The 17,547-nt window shown below is 36.7% G+C and overlaps 1 protein-coding gene across 1 annotated transcript in view; it reads left to right on the forward strand.

Annotated features, from left to right (window-relative positions):
- Nucleotides 1-17,547, forward strand: part of SLIT3 (slit guidance ligand 3) — a 570,113-nt gene that overhangs the window by 278,013 nt on the left and 274,553 nt on the right. Inside the window, exon 5 of the mRNA XM_058174175.1 lies at nt 6,055-6,126. Within this exon, the coding sequence (XP_058030158.1) occupies nt 6,055-6,126 (72 nt within the window). The remainder of the gene's footprint in view (nt 1-6,054; nt 6,127-17,547) is intronic.

Below are 17,547 nucleotides of genomic sequence, written 5' to 3' on the forward strand. Positions count from 1 at the left end.
ATTTTGTGATGTAATTATTTGTCATGATAAAGTTACAGAGAAGCCAAAAATGTCCACAGTCGACAAAAAATGTTTGTATGTGTGTATGGAGTCATCTGCAATGGGAATAGCTTATAAATATTCAAGAACATTGATATTTTAACATTATTAAGTACAGTATTGGACTACTAATATTGAAAAGTGAAGGTTTTATTTTAGATTTATTTAGTTAGGAATGCAGTAGATCACTTTCTTCTTTTTTGTAAAGTCAGCAACATTTCCTAAATTTTCAAAAAATTAACAGTGTTCTGTTCAACTTATACTACGTTCCAGATGAAAAAAATAAAATAAAATAAACTCCACAATTCCCATATTAAACTAATCACAGTGAGCTAGCCCAGCTGATATTCATTAAGTGAAATCTGTATGTTGATAGAAGACTAGGAAATTTACATTTAAGGTGTCAGAAATCAGTCTTTTTAAAAGTCTGTAGTGTAATCATATTTAGAAGATGTTTATATGTTTAGCATATCCACAAGTGACTTGAGCAAGATTGAGAATTCCATTGTTCAGAAGTCCTAGGTCTGAAAATTTAGTCATAATGATTAAGTTGATCAGTGTTAGAATGGCTGGAATCTGTATCTTTAATAGAACTGTTGTTCAAACCTAAAAGAGCATCCAAAATCTTTCCATTCACTGAAGATTCCCTCCCAGATTTCAGTAAATAAATAATGAGATGTTTTGGCACTAATATTTTTATCTTAATTTCCTTTCACCACCGCCCACTCACAGTCACACAAAAAGGACAATTATCTTCCCTAGGTTCAAGATCCTTGACAGGACAGGACACTGTAAATGGCCCCAATCCATGGTTAGCTTTTATGCAAATTTTACAGCATTCTCTGATGTTGTACTAAAAAGATCAAAGTGGGGATAATTGAGTGATGGCTTTTTTTTAAAAAAAAGGGGGGGGGAATAGTCTGCTTGCTAAACAGGTCATAGTGTTAATGTATTTAAAGAAATTCTTTGTTGGTTTTAGAATTGTACCCAATGCAGAGCTAATATGGTAATTGTTGTAGTTTCTACTTTGTGCATAAATGTTTCCTATCATGAAACAGGTTAAATTATTCTTAGCGCATCTTTTAAAGTATCTATTTTCATTTTGTTTTAATAAATGGTTTCTATACAGTATCCTGCATATTCATGAATATTTAAGTGTGAACTGGCAATCATCACAACTTCTTAATCATAAATAAATAAATATTATTTATTTATAATTCAATTATTATCATTATTTATTAGGAAATACAGATTCTTAATGGACCTAAAAAAATGTTTTTGAGATGTGATAGCACTGGTGTAGGCACAACAAAAAGCATTCGTATGGACAAAGCACACTTTGCCTTGTTATATAAAACCGCTCCATAATGTGTTTTGCAATTATTTCAAACATCATGCAAAAATCAGCATCCTTTTTACTCATCTGTTTGTCCTGAATTACCTGCCAGATACATACTTTTGAAATACCATCATTAAAGCTGTCATTTTATCAGAATATGAGAAATAGTTATGAAATATTAAAGATTTGGAGTGGTTTCACTCTTAACCTGACAAGAATATTTCAACAGAAGGTAAAGCAAATGCAAATTTCTATGAGATGCATTAATTTATTATTGAAAAAGATTATTTTCTTGCAAATAGGAAGGTGGAATGCATCCATAAGAGAGACAATAATAAGAATTATTAAGTGTTTTAATATGCTAGAATCCGTCAAACTTTGCCCTTTTACTCTACTTGAATTAATAAGGAACTTATTTAAATAATAGTTATAATTTAATTTTTGGGGGGAATGGGTATTTTCCTGTTTCAGATCCAGCTGTTCCCTTTTGCTGCTTACTTTGATTGTTATTATCCTTTAATGTTCCAGACATTGTTTTTGTAATACTTAACTTTTTGCTTCTTTGCATTGCTTTCAGTAGATCATGATACTGATCAGAATCACTAAGATCAAAGGCCTATCATTTAGCATTTAATATTCTAGTGTCACTAGTGATGAACGTGAGTAGAAAGTTAAAACATCTTCTCTGTGAATATTTCACAACTAGGGGAAGCCCTGAAGTACTTACATATGTTTGGAAACGTCATTTTGAAAACAATAAAGCATTGTTATGTGTACCATTTGTATGCCTGTCTCTGTCTGAGAAAACAATTACAGCTACCAAAAGGAATTGGTGTAGACTACATGACTAGTATAAATTGAATTAGTTTGACAAGGACATTTGAGGTGGGAGCTGAATGGACCATCAGGCTGATAGAAAACAGAAGAAAGCTCTTGGTGACCCAGATGACCTAACATGTCAGTGTGGGTTTTCTGTGTGATGCTCTCATTCAGAGCCAAAATGCTTATTATTCAATAAAATCAATTTGATTGAGGTTCATGGCACAATAGAGAATTTACTTTCAAAGGGGGAGAAATTCCACAGAGTGCATTCTAATGAATGCTACTTATCTGGAATGTCTGAACATTGTATACACCTCTAAAAAAGCATATTAAGTTTGGATAGTATCTATTGTCCTTCATTTCCATGCAGTATCCTGCAATTTTATAAAATTGAGCATTTCCAATGTTTGTTAATAATAGTGAAGCAATTTTCTTCATTTTGTCATATATTTGAATACTTATTTTGTGCTTTTCTAAGCTATTGCTTATGATTATGGTATTCCATAAAGGATAGAGAAAATAATATGAAGCATATTATCTTTTTAAATGAAAGAACATATAATGAACTTGTTGCGGCCTGGGAACGGGCCACGGCGGGGGCCTTAGACCGTGTCGTGCCTTTGCGGCCTCTGACCCGGCACAGGTCCCAACCGGCTCCTTGGTTCTCCGAGGAGCTGAGAGGGATGAAGCGCCGGAGAAGACGCCTAGAGAGTTCCTGGAGGTCTAGCCATTTGGAAGCTGATCGGACACTAGTGAAGTCCTATAATAGGGCTTACCTAGTGGCATTGAGGGAAGCGAGGCGTAGCTACGCCTCCTCCCTCATTGCATCGGCAGATAACCGCCCAGCCGCCCTGTTTCGGGTGACTCGTTCCCTCCTTCACCAGGGGGAGCGGGATGACCCGTTGCAGGGACGTGCTGAGGAGTTTAACGGTTATCTATACGAAAAAATCGTTCAGCTTCGGGATGGTCTGGACCAAAATTGCGGTGACTCAGATGAGACGGCTGAGGGTGGTCTTGGTGACATTTTATGGGATGAGTTTGACCCTGTGGCTCCCGAGGACATGGACAGGTTGTTGGGTAGGTTGAATGCCACCACGTGTTTACTGGACCCGTGCCCCTCCTGGTTGGTGCTGGCCACTCAGGAGGTGACACGAGGCTGGCTCCAGGCGATTACAAGCGCTTCCTTGGTGGAGGGAGTCTTTCCGGCCGCCTTGAAAAAGGGGGTGGTGAGACCCCTCCTCAAGAAGCCTTCCCTGGACCCGGCTGTTTTAGATAATTATCGTCCGGTCTCCAACCTTCGCTCCGCGGCGAAGGTTGTAGAGAGTATGGTGGCATATCAGTTTCCCTTACACCTGGATGAAACTGTCTATCTAGACCCGTTCCAGTCCGGTTTCCGGCCCGGTTACAGCACTGAGACGGCTTTGGTCACGTTGGTGGATGATCTCTGGAGGGCCAGGGATAGGGGTTGTTCCTCTGCCCTGGTCCTATTAGACCTCTCAGCGGCTTTCGATACCATCGACCATGGTATCCTGCTGCGCCGGTTGGAGGGATTGGGAGTGGGAGGCACCGTTTATCGGTGGTTCTCCTCCTATCTCTCCGATCGGTCGCAGACGGTGTTGACAGGGGGGCAGAGGTCGACTCCGAGGCGCCTCACTTGTGGGGTGCCACAGGGGTCGATCCTCTCGCCCCTTCTGTTCAACATCTATATGAAGCCACTGGGTGAGCTCATCAGTGGCTTCGGTGTGAGGTACCAGCTGTACGCTGATGACACCCAGCTGTACTTTTCCACACCGGGCCACCCCAACAAAGCTATTGAAGTGCTGTCCCGGTGTTTGGAGGCCGTACGGGTCTGGATGGGGAGAAACAGGCTCAGGCTCAATCCCTCCAAGACAGAGTGGCTGTGGATGCCGGCATCCCGGTACAGTCAGCTGAGTCCACGGCTGACTGTTGGGGGCGAGTCATTGGCCCCGATGGAGAGGGTGCGCAACTTGGGCGTCCTCCTGGATGAACGGCTGTGTTTTGAAGATCATTTGACGGCCGTCTCCAGGAGAGCTTTCTACCAGGTTCGCCTGGGGCGCCAGCTGCGCCCCTTTCTAGACCGGGATGCCCTATGCACGGTCACTCACACCCTCGTGACGTCTCGGCTTGATTACTGCAATGCTCTCTACATGGGGCTCCCCTTGAAGGGCATCCGGAGACTGCAGTTAGTTCAGAATGCGGCTGCGCGGGTTATAGAGGTAGCCCCTCGTGGCTCCCGTATGACACCTATTCTGCGCAGACTGCACTGGCTACCTGTGGCCTTCCGGGTGCGCTTCAAGGTTTTGGTAACCACCTTTAAAGCGCTCCATGGCATAGGGCCAGGTTACTTACGGGACCGCCTACTGCTACCGAATACCTCTCACCGACCCGTGCGCTCTCACAGAGAGGGACTCCTCAGGGTGCCGTCAGCTAGGCAATGTCGTCTGGCGACGCCCAGGGGACAGGCCTTCTCTGTGGGGGCTCCCACCCTCTGGAACGAACTCCCCCCAGGACTCCATCAACTTCCGGACCTCCGAACCTTCCGTCGCGAGCTTAAGACACATTTATTCATCTGTGCAGGACTGGACTAGATTTTAAATTTATAGGGGTTTAAATTAGTTTTAATATTTATATTATTTTTTAAGAATCTGGCTTTAGAATAAGTTTTTTAATGGTTATTTTAATTTGTATATTACTGTTTTTATTTGCCTGTGAACCGCCCTGAGTCCTTCGGGAGATAGGGCGGTATACAAATATGAATAATAAATAAATAAATAAATAAATAAATAAATAAATAAATAAATAAATAAATAAATAAATAAATAAATAAATAAATAAATAATAATTATAATAATAATAATCCTTAATCATTTTAGGACTTAGTGACATTATTATTATTCTATTCATGGGTATTGGATTGGGCACAAAATATTTGTGAATGTATTGATTGTGCTTTAAACAATATTAATTGCATGGAGGTGGGGGTGGGGAATATTTTGTCAAGTTCACAACTGCCAAACCAGAATATAAATTTCCATTATATTTGTATTCTGTAATGGAGTTCACCAAATGAAGGACTTCTGAAAAAGTAGCCACAAAAATATGTAGCTTCATGGAGATTTCCTCCTGTAGATATAACACAAAATAAATCCAGCAAAAGAAGAGGAGAAATTTGATCCTTAGTTATTTCTTTAATTTACAAGAAAGATGGAATAGAGTATGAGGATTTTTATGAAATTGCTTGCTTTAATAAATCTTCTGTATGCAGGTATGGCATTATCTGCAACTACCTTGAGTGATTCTGAACTAATAGATAGAGGTTGCAATGCAATCTATATACTAATAGTATTTCTTCTTATTTTATCCTTTCTACTATATTTTAGTTACTTATTTTCTCTCTTATTTTCAGCTTCAGGTGTTTATCGCCACATTTCAGATAATAAATAAATGAACTGTTAAAAATACAGACTTAAAAAGTACATTTAAATCATTTCAGGGCAATTTATTTTAAAATGCATAAAAGTAATAGTAGTTGGTACACAGTAGTAACTACTGTGTTAATATTCCAACTTTTTTTTTTTTTATGAAAATATAAAATTCTGCACAGCTACCATTTCAGTGCTTAACTTATCTTAAATATATCTTATCTTAACGATATGATATATCTTAAAGATATATTAACATATCTTAAAGATATGTTAATATTTTCATTATTCCTCCTCTTCATGTCACAGAAATTTGCAGTTATAAACACACTTTTATGCCAATATTTTTTCTTAAATTCAGTCATTTTCAATGAGTTCATAATATTTGTTTTGTTTATTTGTTATTTTTAGGGACTTAAGTGAAAACCAGATTCAAGGTATCCCTAGGAAGGCTTTTCGAGGAATTACTGACGTGAAGAATTTGTAAGTATTGTCTATAAATAGAATTTGAGCTGAAGCTAAATTCTTTCATATGCTATTTTATGTATTTTCTGTAATGCAGGACAAAATATGCATCTTCGTGTTATACAGAAGTAGTTTTCTTGCTTAGAAATAGGTGGTCACCTCTGATATCCATTCACATCTTGATTAAGTATATGTATAGGTTTTCTATATATTATTTTTCCCTATTGCAGTCTTCAATGTCTGTTGAAGAGAACTTAGAAGAAATTGGTAACTTATCTTTGTACTATACAAGTAGTTCTTGATTAACAACACTAGTTGGGATCAAAATTTTCATTTGCTAGCAGTGCAGTTGTAAATCACAAGACTTTATTAATTAGCAATGGCAATTGTAGCACTTCCCATTGTTATGGAATGATTGCAGGTAATTAAGCAAATTCCAGGTGGCTTATAAATAGGCCAGCAGGCTGGCAGGCAAGTGGTTAGTGCCAGGTGGGGGAAAATGCCTGGGTGTACCACAATGTGCAGTAAGAGAGAGGTGTGTGTGTGTGTGTCTGCCTGCCTGCCTGTCTGTCTGTCTGTCTGTCTGCTGCTGGATAGGGTAGGCTATGAGCGATTTAGCAGAGCAACTTGCACGCTTTCTTACCACTTCCCCATTGATTTTGCTTGTGGGAAACAGGCAAGGAAGGTTGCAAATGACAATCTCATGACCATAGGACACTGCAAACATCATAATCTAAGCCATTTGCCAAGTGCCCAGATCACAATCACGTGACTGTGGGGATACTGGGATGCCTAGAATTTCAAGAACTGGTTATAAGTATCTTTCATTATGTTCTGTCATAACTTTGAATGGTCACAGAAGAAGTGATCATTAAACAAGAACAAATTATTAATAACTCTAGCGAATATATAACACAGTGGACACATCTTCAAGGATTCTCAATTCAAGCAACGTCTGTCTCTTTCTGTGGTTTAAGAAAGATGTAGTGGGTATTACTTACTGTGATATATAAGAAAATATAGATTCCCTACAATGGAGACCGGAAGCTTCATGGATGAACACATTCATCACAATTGAATTTTATATTGTTCAACTAATGTTTTGCTCTATTAATATTAGAGCAATTTGCATGTAGTTTAGAGTCCACCAGGACTCTAAAGCTGTTCAAATTATATCAGTTTATATCAGTAGTTTTTCAAAAATCTTATCCAATGAACCAATATACTTTACTTTAAACATAGAAATGAAACTGGAAAAATAAAGCTTCCCTGGCAATATCCATGAGTCATTGGACAGAAGTTTAAACTGGAAAATTCAGCTTTTCATTGCAAAACTGTCACACATTAAAGGAGCCATGCATTTAATTATTTTTTTCTATTTATTTTCCAAAGTTGTATTTCTTTTTTATGTTTTAAAATTACATATGTGAATGTGCTAATTTCTATTGATTTGGATTAATTAATTTTGGTTTCACAAGATGTCCAGCTTTAAATTTAGTAGTAAGATATAATTAACATATACAGTTAGGTTAAGAAGAGAACAAAGATAATTGAGTCCATCTTCCCGAGAGGAAACAAACTGTAGGAAATACTTTTTAAAAATAGTATTTGGACAAAGCATCTTTATGCGTTAATTCTAAAATAATTGGTGCATGTGTTTACTATACAGGGGATAATAGAAGAATGGGAATAAATATTCTTCCTTACGTTTCTTACAAACCTGATGTTAATGCTCATATCAATCTTTTCAGCTTCATATTTTCTTGGGTGGGTGTGGCCACTCTCTGCTGAAGTGGAGCCCCAGGAAAAGCATTTGGTCTTTAGTGTTCCTGGCAGGTGCTATATATGTGCTCATTCACACTCAAAATCACATTTGACCTTTCAAACTTGGATCACTGCACAACCCTACTGCTTAGATTCAGTTGTACTTCAGAAGTGAGGGAGGAAAAATTCACCTGGGAAAAAGAGAATCAATCAGCAAACAATTTGTTTCACTTAGAAATACCTGTTCTGAGGTATTTTTGGAAGGTTGGATATTGAAAAAGGCTGTTCTTTCCATAAGAAAAAAAAATGTTATGTGCTCACTGAAGTACCATTTTACAGAGACAGCTGGATGGATTTCCATCAAGGCCTTTTAATCTAGTTCTAAGTAGTGCTCCCCAAAATCCTTTAGTTAAACTTTAAATAGCTATTTAAAATTATTTTTCTTATGTTTGATTAGGGAAAACTCATTTTAAGAAAAAAAGAAAAGAAAAGCAGCCAGTATTCATAAGCAGGCAAAAGGTTTAAATGAATTCTAAGGGGAAAAAATAGTAGAGCTTTAATCAAAAACATCATCAAATTTATTGGTAGATGAAAGTTACTTCCAGAAATTGTACTGAAGACATTGAAAAAACTTCAGATGAATAGACTAGTTTCATATTATTTTTTTCTCTTTAATTACTAAAAATTTCAATTTAATCAAATTTATGTTTCTATGTAGACTTATCTAGTTTCATGCTAACGTTCAAAGCTTATTATAGTGACAAAAGCATTTAGTATCATGATCAGTATTTTATATTCCGTGTTATATTCTATTATTATTTTATTCCACCCTTTTTATATGCAACTCAGGGTGGCAAAAAGACCTAATACTTCTTCCTCCTATTTTCCCCACAACAAAAACACCAAGCAAGAAGAAGACCTTCTGCACACAAATTCCAATCGTGCTTTTTATAATTTTGTGAATAACAAACCTAATGTCTCGAGATCCATCCCACCACAAAGAATCTAATAGCAAAGAAAATAATGACGAAACAGTTAAAGCAAACCTCTTTAACACATTCTTCGACTCAGTCTTTGTCAACAGCAATGGCTCAAACCCAAAATTTCCCAGCCGCACCAACAACGACCTAACACATATAGATTTCACTGAAGAAAATGTTGAAAAAGCTATTTTCAATTTAAAACCTTCCCTATCTATAGGACCTGATGGACTATGTGAATACTTCTTAAAAAAGCTTTCCACTTATATAGCAGAACCCCTAAGCATAATCTTTGAAAAAGCCTTCACGACAGGTTCCCTTCCCAAACTTTGGTCACTAGCCACAGTCATCCCTGTCTTCAAAAAAGGAGACCCCAGTTTAGTTGAAAATTACAGACCAATCTCTCTATGCTGCGTTACCTGTAAAGTTATGGAATCCATCATCAACCAATACATTACCCTCTATCTAGAAACAAACAACCTACTCTCTAATAAACAATTTGGTTTCAGAAAAAAATTATCATGTAACTTACAACTTCTTCACTGCAAAAATATATGGACTATTAATCTTGATCAAGGCAAAACAATAGATGCAATTTACATAGACTTCTGTAAAGCTTTTGACTCAGTGGTACACGACAAACTTCTCCTCAAACTAAAATCCTACGGCATCTCCGGACCCATCCACAATTGGATAACAGCATTCCAGTCAAACAGACAACAAGTGGTCAAAAGAGGCAGTGCCCTATCAAATCCTGTTCCTGTCAATAGCGGCATTCCCCAAGGCAGTGTTCTTGGACCAACACTCTTCATATTATACATTAATGATCTCTGCGACCATATTAAAAATAATTGTGTTCTCTTTGCTGACGATGTCAAACTGTTTAAAACTACCAACAATACAGTTTCCCTTCAAAAAGACCTTGACTTAGTGTCAGAATGGTCTAAAACCTGGCAATTCCAAATCTCAACCAGCAAATGCTCTGTCTTACACATTGGAAAAAAGAATCTAAACACTAAATACAAACTCGACGGACATTATTTTACAGATGACCCCCACCCAGTCAAAGACCTTGGAGTCTTCATATCCAATGACCTAAGTGCCAAAGCCCACTGCAACTACATCGCAAAAAAGGCATTAAGAATTGTAAACCTAATCTTACATAGCTTCTTCTCCAGAAACACTACACTACTAACCAGAGCTTACAAAACATTTGCTAGACCAATTCTTGAATATAGCTCGCCTGTCTGGAACCCATACCACATTTCAGACATCAATACAATTGAACGTGTCCAGAAATATTTTACAAGAAGAGTTCTCCACTCCTCTGAATACAACAAAATACCTTATGCCACCAGACTTGAAATCCTGGGTTTAGAAAACTTAGAACTCCGCTGCCTCCGACAGGACCTGTGTTTAACTCATAGAATCATCTATTGCAATGTCCTTCCTGTTGAAGACTACTTCAGCTTCAATTACAACAATACAAGAGCAAACAATAGATTTAAACTTAATATTAACCGCTCCAATCTTGATTGCCGAAAATATGACTTCAGTAACAGAGTTGTTAATGCTTGGAAAAGTCCCCAAAGCTTTAATCAAAAACTGTCTACTATTAACCTTACCCCTTTCTTAAGAGGTCTATAAGGGGCGTGCATAAGAGCACAAATATGCCTACCATTTCTGTCCTACTGTTTCCTTTCATTATATACAATTTATATAGTTATTACATGCTTATACCCATATATATACTTATATGTTTCTTCATGCTTATGCTTATGTATGCTGTTATGACAAATAAAATAAAATAAAATAAAATAAAATAAAATAATTAAATTAAATTAAATTTAAAAAAATAAAAATAAAAAAAATATATAAATAAATAAATAAATAAATAAATAAATACATACATACATACATACATACATACATACATACATACATACATACATACATACATACATACCCTGTGAGGTGGGTCAGGCTGAGAGAGGATAACTGGCTCAAAAATTACCCAAGCAGCTTTCAAGCCTAAGAGAGGCCTAGAAGTCACAGTCTCCTGGTTTCTGGGCCAACACCTTCACCATTTCATGGAAATGGCTTTTGTACATCAAAGCACATTGTGATGGCTTCTTAAGAAACTAACACTAGTTGATAAAAATAGAAATAAACCCAAAGTAAATTATTACAGTAGCAAAAAGTAGGAATGAATTATAGTTCACTGTTTGCTGATAGACAAAGCATACACTGATCCATGCAAAACATAATACTGGTTCATGAACTATACCAGATAAAGGAAGGCAATACCCCAGCAGTAACTAAGATGAGACTAATGGTCAGAATATATATCTGTGCATGCAAATGGGGCCGTGATAGAAAACTATGGATTCATTTTATTTTATTTTATTTTATTTATTTCATTTTGTCATAACAATATACATAAGCATCACACAAAAAGATTATAAAGTATATAAACATATATATGAGGAAATATAAGGAAGCATAAGAATATACATATAAGAAAAAAGAAACAATAGGACAGGAACGGTAGGCACGTTTGTGCTCTTATGCAGGCCCCTTAAAGTCCTCTTAGGAATGGGGTGAGGTCAACAGTAGATACTTTTTGGTTAAAGCTTTTGGGATTATGAGAAGAGACCACAGAGTCAGGTAATGCGTTCCAAGCACAGATAACTTTGTTACAGAAGTCATATTTTCTGCAATCCAAATTGGAGCGGTTGACATTAAATTTAAATCTATTGGTTGCTCTTGTATTATTGCAGTTGAAGCTGAAGTAGTCTTTAACAGGAAGGACATTACAATAGATGATTCTGTGTGTTAAACACAGGTCATGTCGAAAGCGACGGAGTTCCAAGTTTTCTAAACCTAGGATTTCAAGTCTGGTGGGATAAGATTTTTGTTGGTTACACAGGAGCTCTTGTAAAATATTTCTGTATTGTATTGATGTCAGAAATGTGGTATGGGTTCCAGACAGGCGAGCTGTATTCAAGAATTGGTCTAGCAAATGATTTATATGCTCTGGTTAGTAGTGTAGTGTTATTGGAAAAGAAGCTACGCAAGATTAGGTTTACAACTCTTAGAGCCTTTTTTGCTATGTAGTTGCAGTGGGCTTTGGCACTTAGATCTTTTTTTTTTAATTTGCATTTATATCCCGCCCTTCTCCAAAGACTCAGGGTGGCTTACACTATGTTAAGCAATAGTCTTCATCCATTTGTATATTATATACAAAGTCAACTTATTGCCCCCAACAATCTGGTATGATATGAAAACTCCAAGGTCTTTGACTGGGTGGGGGTCATCTGTAAGATAATGTCCGTCGTGTTTGTATTTAGTGTTTAGATTCTTTTTTCCAATATGTAAGACTGAGCATTTGCTGGTTGAGATTTGGAGTTGCCAAGTTTTAGACCAAGTGGTTAGATGATCATGGTCTTTTTGAATGGTAGATGTATTGTCGGTGGTGTTAAATAGTTTGACATTGTCAGCAAAGAGAACACAATTACTTGAGATATGTTCAGTTCTGAGATTTTGTGGGGATTTTTACATTTATGTTTCTGATGTAAATTGGAGTTAATACTAGTATATTATGAGCAGTAGATAGTCATTTGGCTCTCATTGATTTCTTTGAAAATTTGGTAGCTAATTTTTTTTAATATACCATTAACATTATGTTGCCAGGCTGTTGGGAGAGGCTCAGCTGCTGTTGTCTGCTGCACACAACATTCTGTGCTACTATCATGTCCCCATTTCTATTGTTGCCAAACTTCACTCTGCCCATGTCATAGTAGGTCCATCACAAGGAGATTGTCAATCTGTGTTTGGGACGGAAGGAGAAAATTGTACAGTAATGCAATATCTTCAGTCCAAGAATGGTTTGCAGCTGTTAAACAACTAAATAAGGAAATTCTGTTTTCCAATGTATTAATTGGTTCAGATCCAGTCCATGTTGCATTACTTACTAGAAAGGTATTACAGCTTCATGATGAAGATACAGACTGACTTAAATTCAATGTATTATCTGTCTCCTTCACCTATTTTCTAGCTTAGATTGGCTTCAGCACTTGTGGCCTTTGGCCTGTCTGCAGCTGAGCTTGGATAGCAAAAGATACAGGAGAGAAATAATTGACACTGATGGATTGAGCCCTGCATATTTGTACGCTTTATGTTGGAGGCAATTTCCTAAGTGATTTTCTAATTAAAAAAACAACATTGCACTTCCATTGGCCTAATTAGGGTAACTGTATGGCCCAGTACAGCTTGGGCCACCCCAGAGAGAAATGAACTGGAGTATGTATTTTAATTTATGGATTAAATTATTGGGAGGAGGTAGAGTTTTTCATTTAGATTTATATTTTAATACCTGGTACTGGTAGTGGCCAGAAATCTGGCCTTTGCATTTTGGCCTCTGTATTGCAATTAAAGTTATGCAATTTAATAATGAGTGTAATCTATAAAACACTACTTAAAAGATTGCATTGAAATGTTCAACAGAGGAAATCTTTTCATTCCCTTTCTGGCTGTAGGATTGGCCAGTCAGACGGGATCACTTAAAAGCCCCAATTGCCATCCTTGAATAATTAACTTATCCTACTGGAGGTCTGACATCAGGGCTTTCTGCATTATTTCATTCTAGTAGCATCTAGTAGAAATTAAACAAAATTTTAGTTACTGGTATAGATATTTCTTAGTTCATAATTAATGTGTTCCTTATTTCATTACTTGATTTAAATTCTTAAACCCTTTCTCTGTTATATTTAAACTTTATAATTCTTACTTAGATATTGTCCAGTATTATCTATTTATTGAATAGATTATTATTCCACACTTACTGTTTCATAAATAACTCAAAGCAGCAAACCTTGTCTCCTCCTATTTTCCCCACAACAATAGTCCCATGAGGTGGATTGAACTAAGAGAGAGAACAAGTGGCCCAAAGTCACCTGGCCAGTTTTCATGCCTAAATTGGGTCTAGAACTCACAGCCTCCCTATTTATAGGCCAGCACTTTAATCTCTATACCAAACTGGTTCTTCTGTTCCAAACATTCAAAACGGAAAATATAATCATGTTTGTTATTTTATTCTTATTGTAAATGTTAAGTCCTCGGAGCTACACTGCCACCTAGAGACTTGCCAGCTTCCCAGCAATCCTGATTGGCTAAGACATGAGCTACTGAAAAGTGGGAAACCCGAAGCCTTGTCATTGGTTCAGGCGTCTGACAGTTCCGTATTTAAGCGGCTGCCAGACAACACTTGTTGCTGTTGCCTTCACTGAAGTTTAGCCTGTTAGCTGTTTACTCTGTTAGCATTAAAAATTGTTATTTGTTACTTGCAACCTTTCTTGCCTCAGTTCTTACCAACCGAGTTCTCCGTACAGGGCACTGGCGATGCGGGTGGGATAAGACTGAGGTAAAGTTGGCTGAGTCACTAACAGAGTTAAGGTGCAATTCTTACCATCCGAGTTCTCTGTACAGAGCAGTAAAATATTTTTTAATAGCATTCTATGCAGCGAAACAACCAAGAGGAATACACAGATATTCAGATTTAAATATTTGTTATAAATTGGATTATAATATGAAGCCATGTTTATAATATCCACTTTTCCTCTAACTTCTGCTGCTGCGTATGTCAGCTCTCTCTAACTTGTTCTTTGATTAATCTATATATTAAACTAATGTTTGTAGATTGCAAAGAAGAAGCTTCATTAGGTCATACACTGTTGCTAGCATATCATTATTAACGATATTCATTTTTTTCAAGGAAAGCTTTGAACTGGTCTATCTTATGTTTCATACTTGTTTCATGCTAGAGTCCAATATTTGTAATGGAATCAAGCCAAAAAAGTGTCACTCTAGCTCAGGAGAATAGTTTCTGCAAGTAAATATAATCCATATGACTAAATGTTGCATGACTAGATTTAATAGTTATTCAGATATATTAATGAAGCAGACCAAAAGATTTCAAAGGCTGAACAATTTTTTTTAAAAATGTAACAAAAGAAATTCTGCAACAAAATCTTAGTGGCTACATAAAATTAACTAATTTTCCCCTACTCCTTAAATTCTTCTGAACCATGATTGAAAAGTCTTGATAAAATTTTCTGCATGTTTTTATAAACACATTTAAAATGGAATTCTGTCCCCAGATTTTATGTAAGGAAGAAACTTGGCATTGCAAAATGCACATTATGCACAATAATTTTCCTGTGATTTGAAAAAAATACAATATAATATTGTTAGGGAATAAAACATAACCTCATAATTTTGTTTTCTAGCTTTAGCAACATTCAATGTTTGCAGCATTCCCTCTGTTTTCATTTTATGCAAAATAGTGGGAGAGTATGCAGTCGCTTCAAAATAATTTCTTTTAAATGAAGACCAACTCACAGTTTTAAGGGATATTTTGTTTCCTTATTTGGCTGTATTGTTGAGCTAATAAAAACTGAATTACACATCCAAGTGATTCATCTTTTTCAATGTGGGTATATGTTAGAGTTACATTTCATATTTTAGCTCCCCTTTGAAAGATGGATTTGTTCTTAAAGAAATTCAAACTCTAAAGTATGCCAATTTTATAATCACTCTCACTATGTATATTTTCAGAATCCATCTCAGAATTAGAAAGGGTTGGGGGTTTTTTTTGGCATATGCTATTGTCATGAATTTTGAAATTTCCCTGAGATTTAGACCAGTTTTATTTACAAAATTGTGGCCGTTGCAACATCCCCATAGTCACAAGCTACCTTCCCACAAAGTCAGTGGGGAAACCACCAAGAACACTTGGTAAGGCCACACTTGGAATACTGCATTCAGTTTTGGTTGCCGCGATGTAAAAAAGATGCTGAGACTGTAGAAAGAGTGCAGAGAAGAGCAACAAAGATGATTAGGGAACTGGAGGATAGAACATATGAAGAACGGTTGCGGGAACTCTGTATGTCTAGTTTAATAAAAAGAAGGACTAGGGGAGACATGATAGCAGTGTTCCAATATCTCAGGGGTTGCCACAAAGAAGAGGGAATCGGGCTGTTCTCGACACCTGAGGGTAGAACAAGAAGCAATGGGTGAAAACTGATCAAGGAAAGAAGCAACTTAGAACTAAGGAGAAATTTCCTGACAGTTAGAACAATTAATAAGTGGAACGACTTGCCTGCAGAAGTTGTGAATGCTCCAACACTGGAAATTTTTAAGAAAATGTTGGATAACCATCTGTCTGAGATGGTGTAGGATTTCCTGCCTGGGCAGGGGGTTGGACTAGACGGCCTCCAAGGTCCCTTCCAACTCTGTTGTTGTTATGTTATGTTGTTAAGAAGTTGGAAGTCATTCCTGCTTCCTTTTGTCCCTCCCCCCATGATCATTCTGTTTATCTATTTAGGTAAATAAATAATTTCAAGTGCCAGCAAAATCAGGATATGCCCGCAGTTCAAATGATTATAAAGATTTATTGCAAGTGTAAGCTCTCTACAAAAATCTGAGATACTAACGGTCAAGGGAAATGAGCATGAATTACGTAGATATTCAAGGTGGCCTGGACTTAGATCTCCTGAGGGTGTGCAGGGATTCATGACTTTTGACCCCTCCCGGGGCTCAGCCTGGTCATCTCCTACATCTTGATTTATTATATTTCTGCTAAGGAAATATACTCTTCTTAGAAGATCATGGGATTGTCCCAGATAAGGGTAAAAAAATATAGTCACCTTAAATTTTATGTTTATGCTGGTCACATCAAGCAGCACTATCTTTCTTTCAAAGGCTGACCCTTTGAACAGGTCACAGGATTGTCTCATGTTTTCTAATGTTTAGATGATTTCTTTATTATCCATAAATAAATGAATAACTCTTCAAGTGTGTGTGTGTGTGTGTGTGTGTGTGTGTGTACACACACACATACATACATATACATACATAACAAAAGAAATGTGTTATTTGTGCTGGATGATTTGGGGTGGTTTTTTTTCATCAAAGCATTTTTATTCCCTTTTTATTCTCTCTCTCTCTCTCTCTCTCTCCCTCCTATTCTATTCTTTTCTTTTTTTCCTTTCTGTTTTGGTGAAATTATATTTCCTAAGCATAGCAGCTCTCTCAGAGGACAGAACCTGACACATATCAGAGAGATACCTGCAAAAGCTAGGGAGTTGTGAATACATCTTAATTTAATTAACTACTCTGCTGCAGAGCTTCTTATCACCCAGATAATAGTGGACACCTTGGTTTAGAATTTGCTGCTATGTTTGAACTTTAGCTATGATGGGTTGGATCAGCAGTGTTATTTCACAACCATATGATTTTACATTATGAGTTTTCTATGAAACATACATTATAAGTTTTCAAAGACATTTTTGTGCAGATAGGTTAGGTTTGAAAAGGTTGAAAATAAGGTTCAAAAATTCCAATCCAGGCTAATAGACGAAAAGACATTTTTATGTGAAACAGAGAAACCCTCCATTAGAGCAGCTTGACAGTTTGCCCTTTTGATACTGGGTGGGAAACTTCCATTCAAAGATTGATGGTTAATGCTTTACAGAATTCTCATTTATTTAAAATATATATATTTCATCAGATAAGATTTCAGGGTTTGGGTGTATATCTGAAAATTGAAATATAGTAGACAGTACCAATTGAGTCCAGTTCCAGTTGTTTTTAGTTGATAAAGCTAGAATCTGGCAGATTATGAATTCTAGTCTCA

The sequence above is a fragment of the Ahaetulla prasina genome, chromosome 2, assembly GCF_028640845.1.
Source record: "Ahaetulla prasina isolate Xishuangbanna chromosome 2, ASM2864084v1, whole genome shotgun sequence".
Lineage (NCBI taxonomy): Eukaryota > Metazoa > Chordata > Lepidosauria > Squamata > Colubridae > Ahaetulla > Ahaetulla prasina.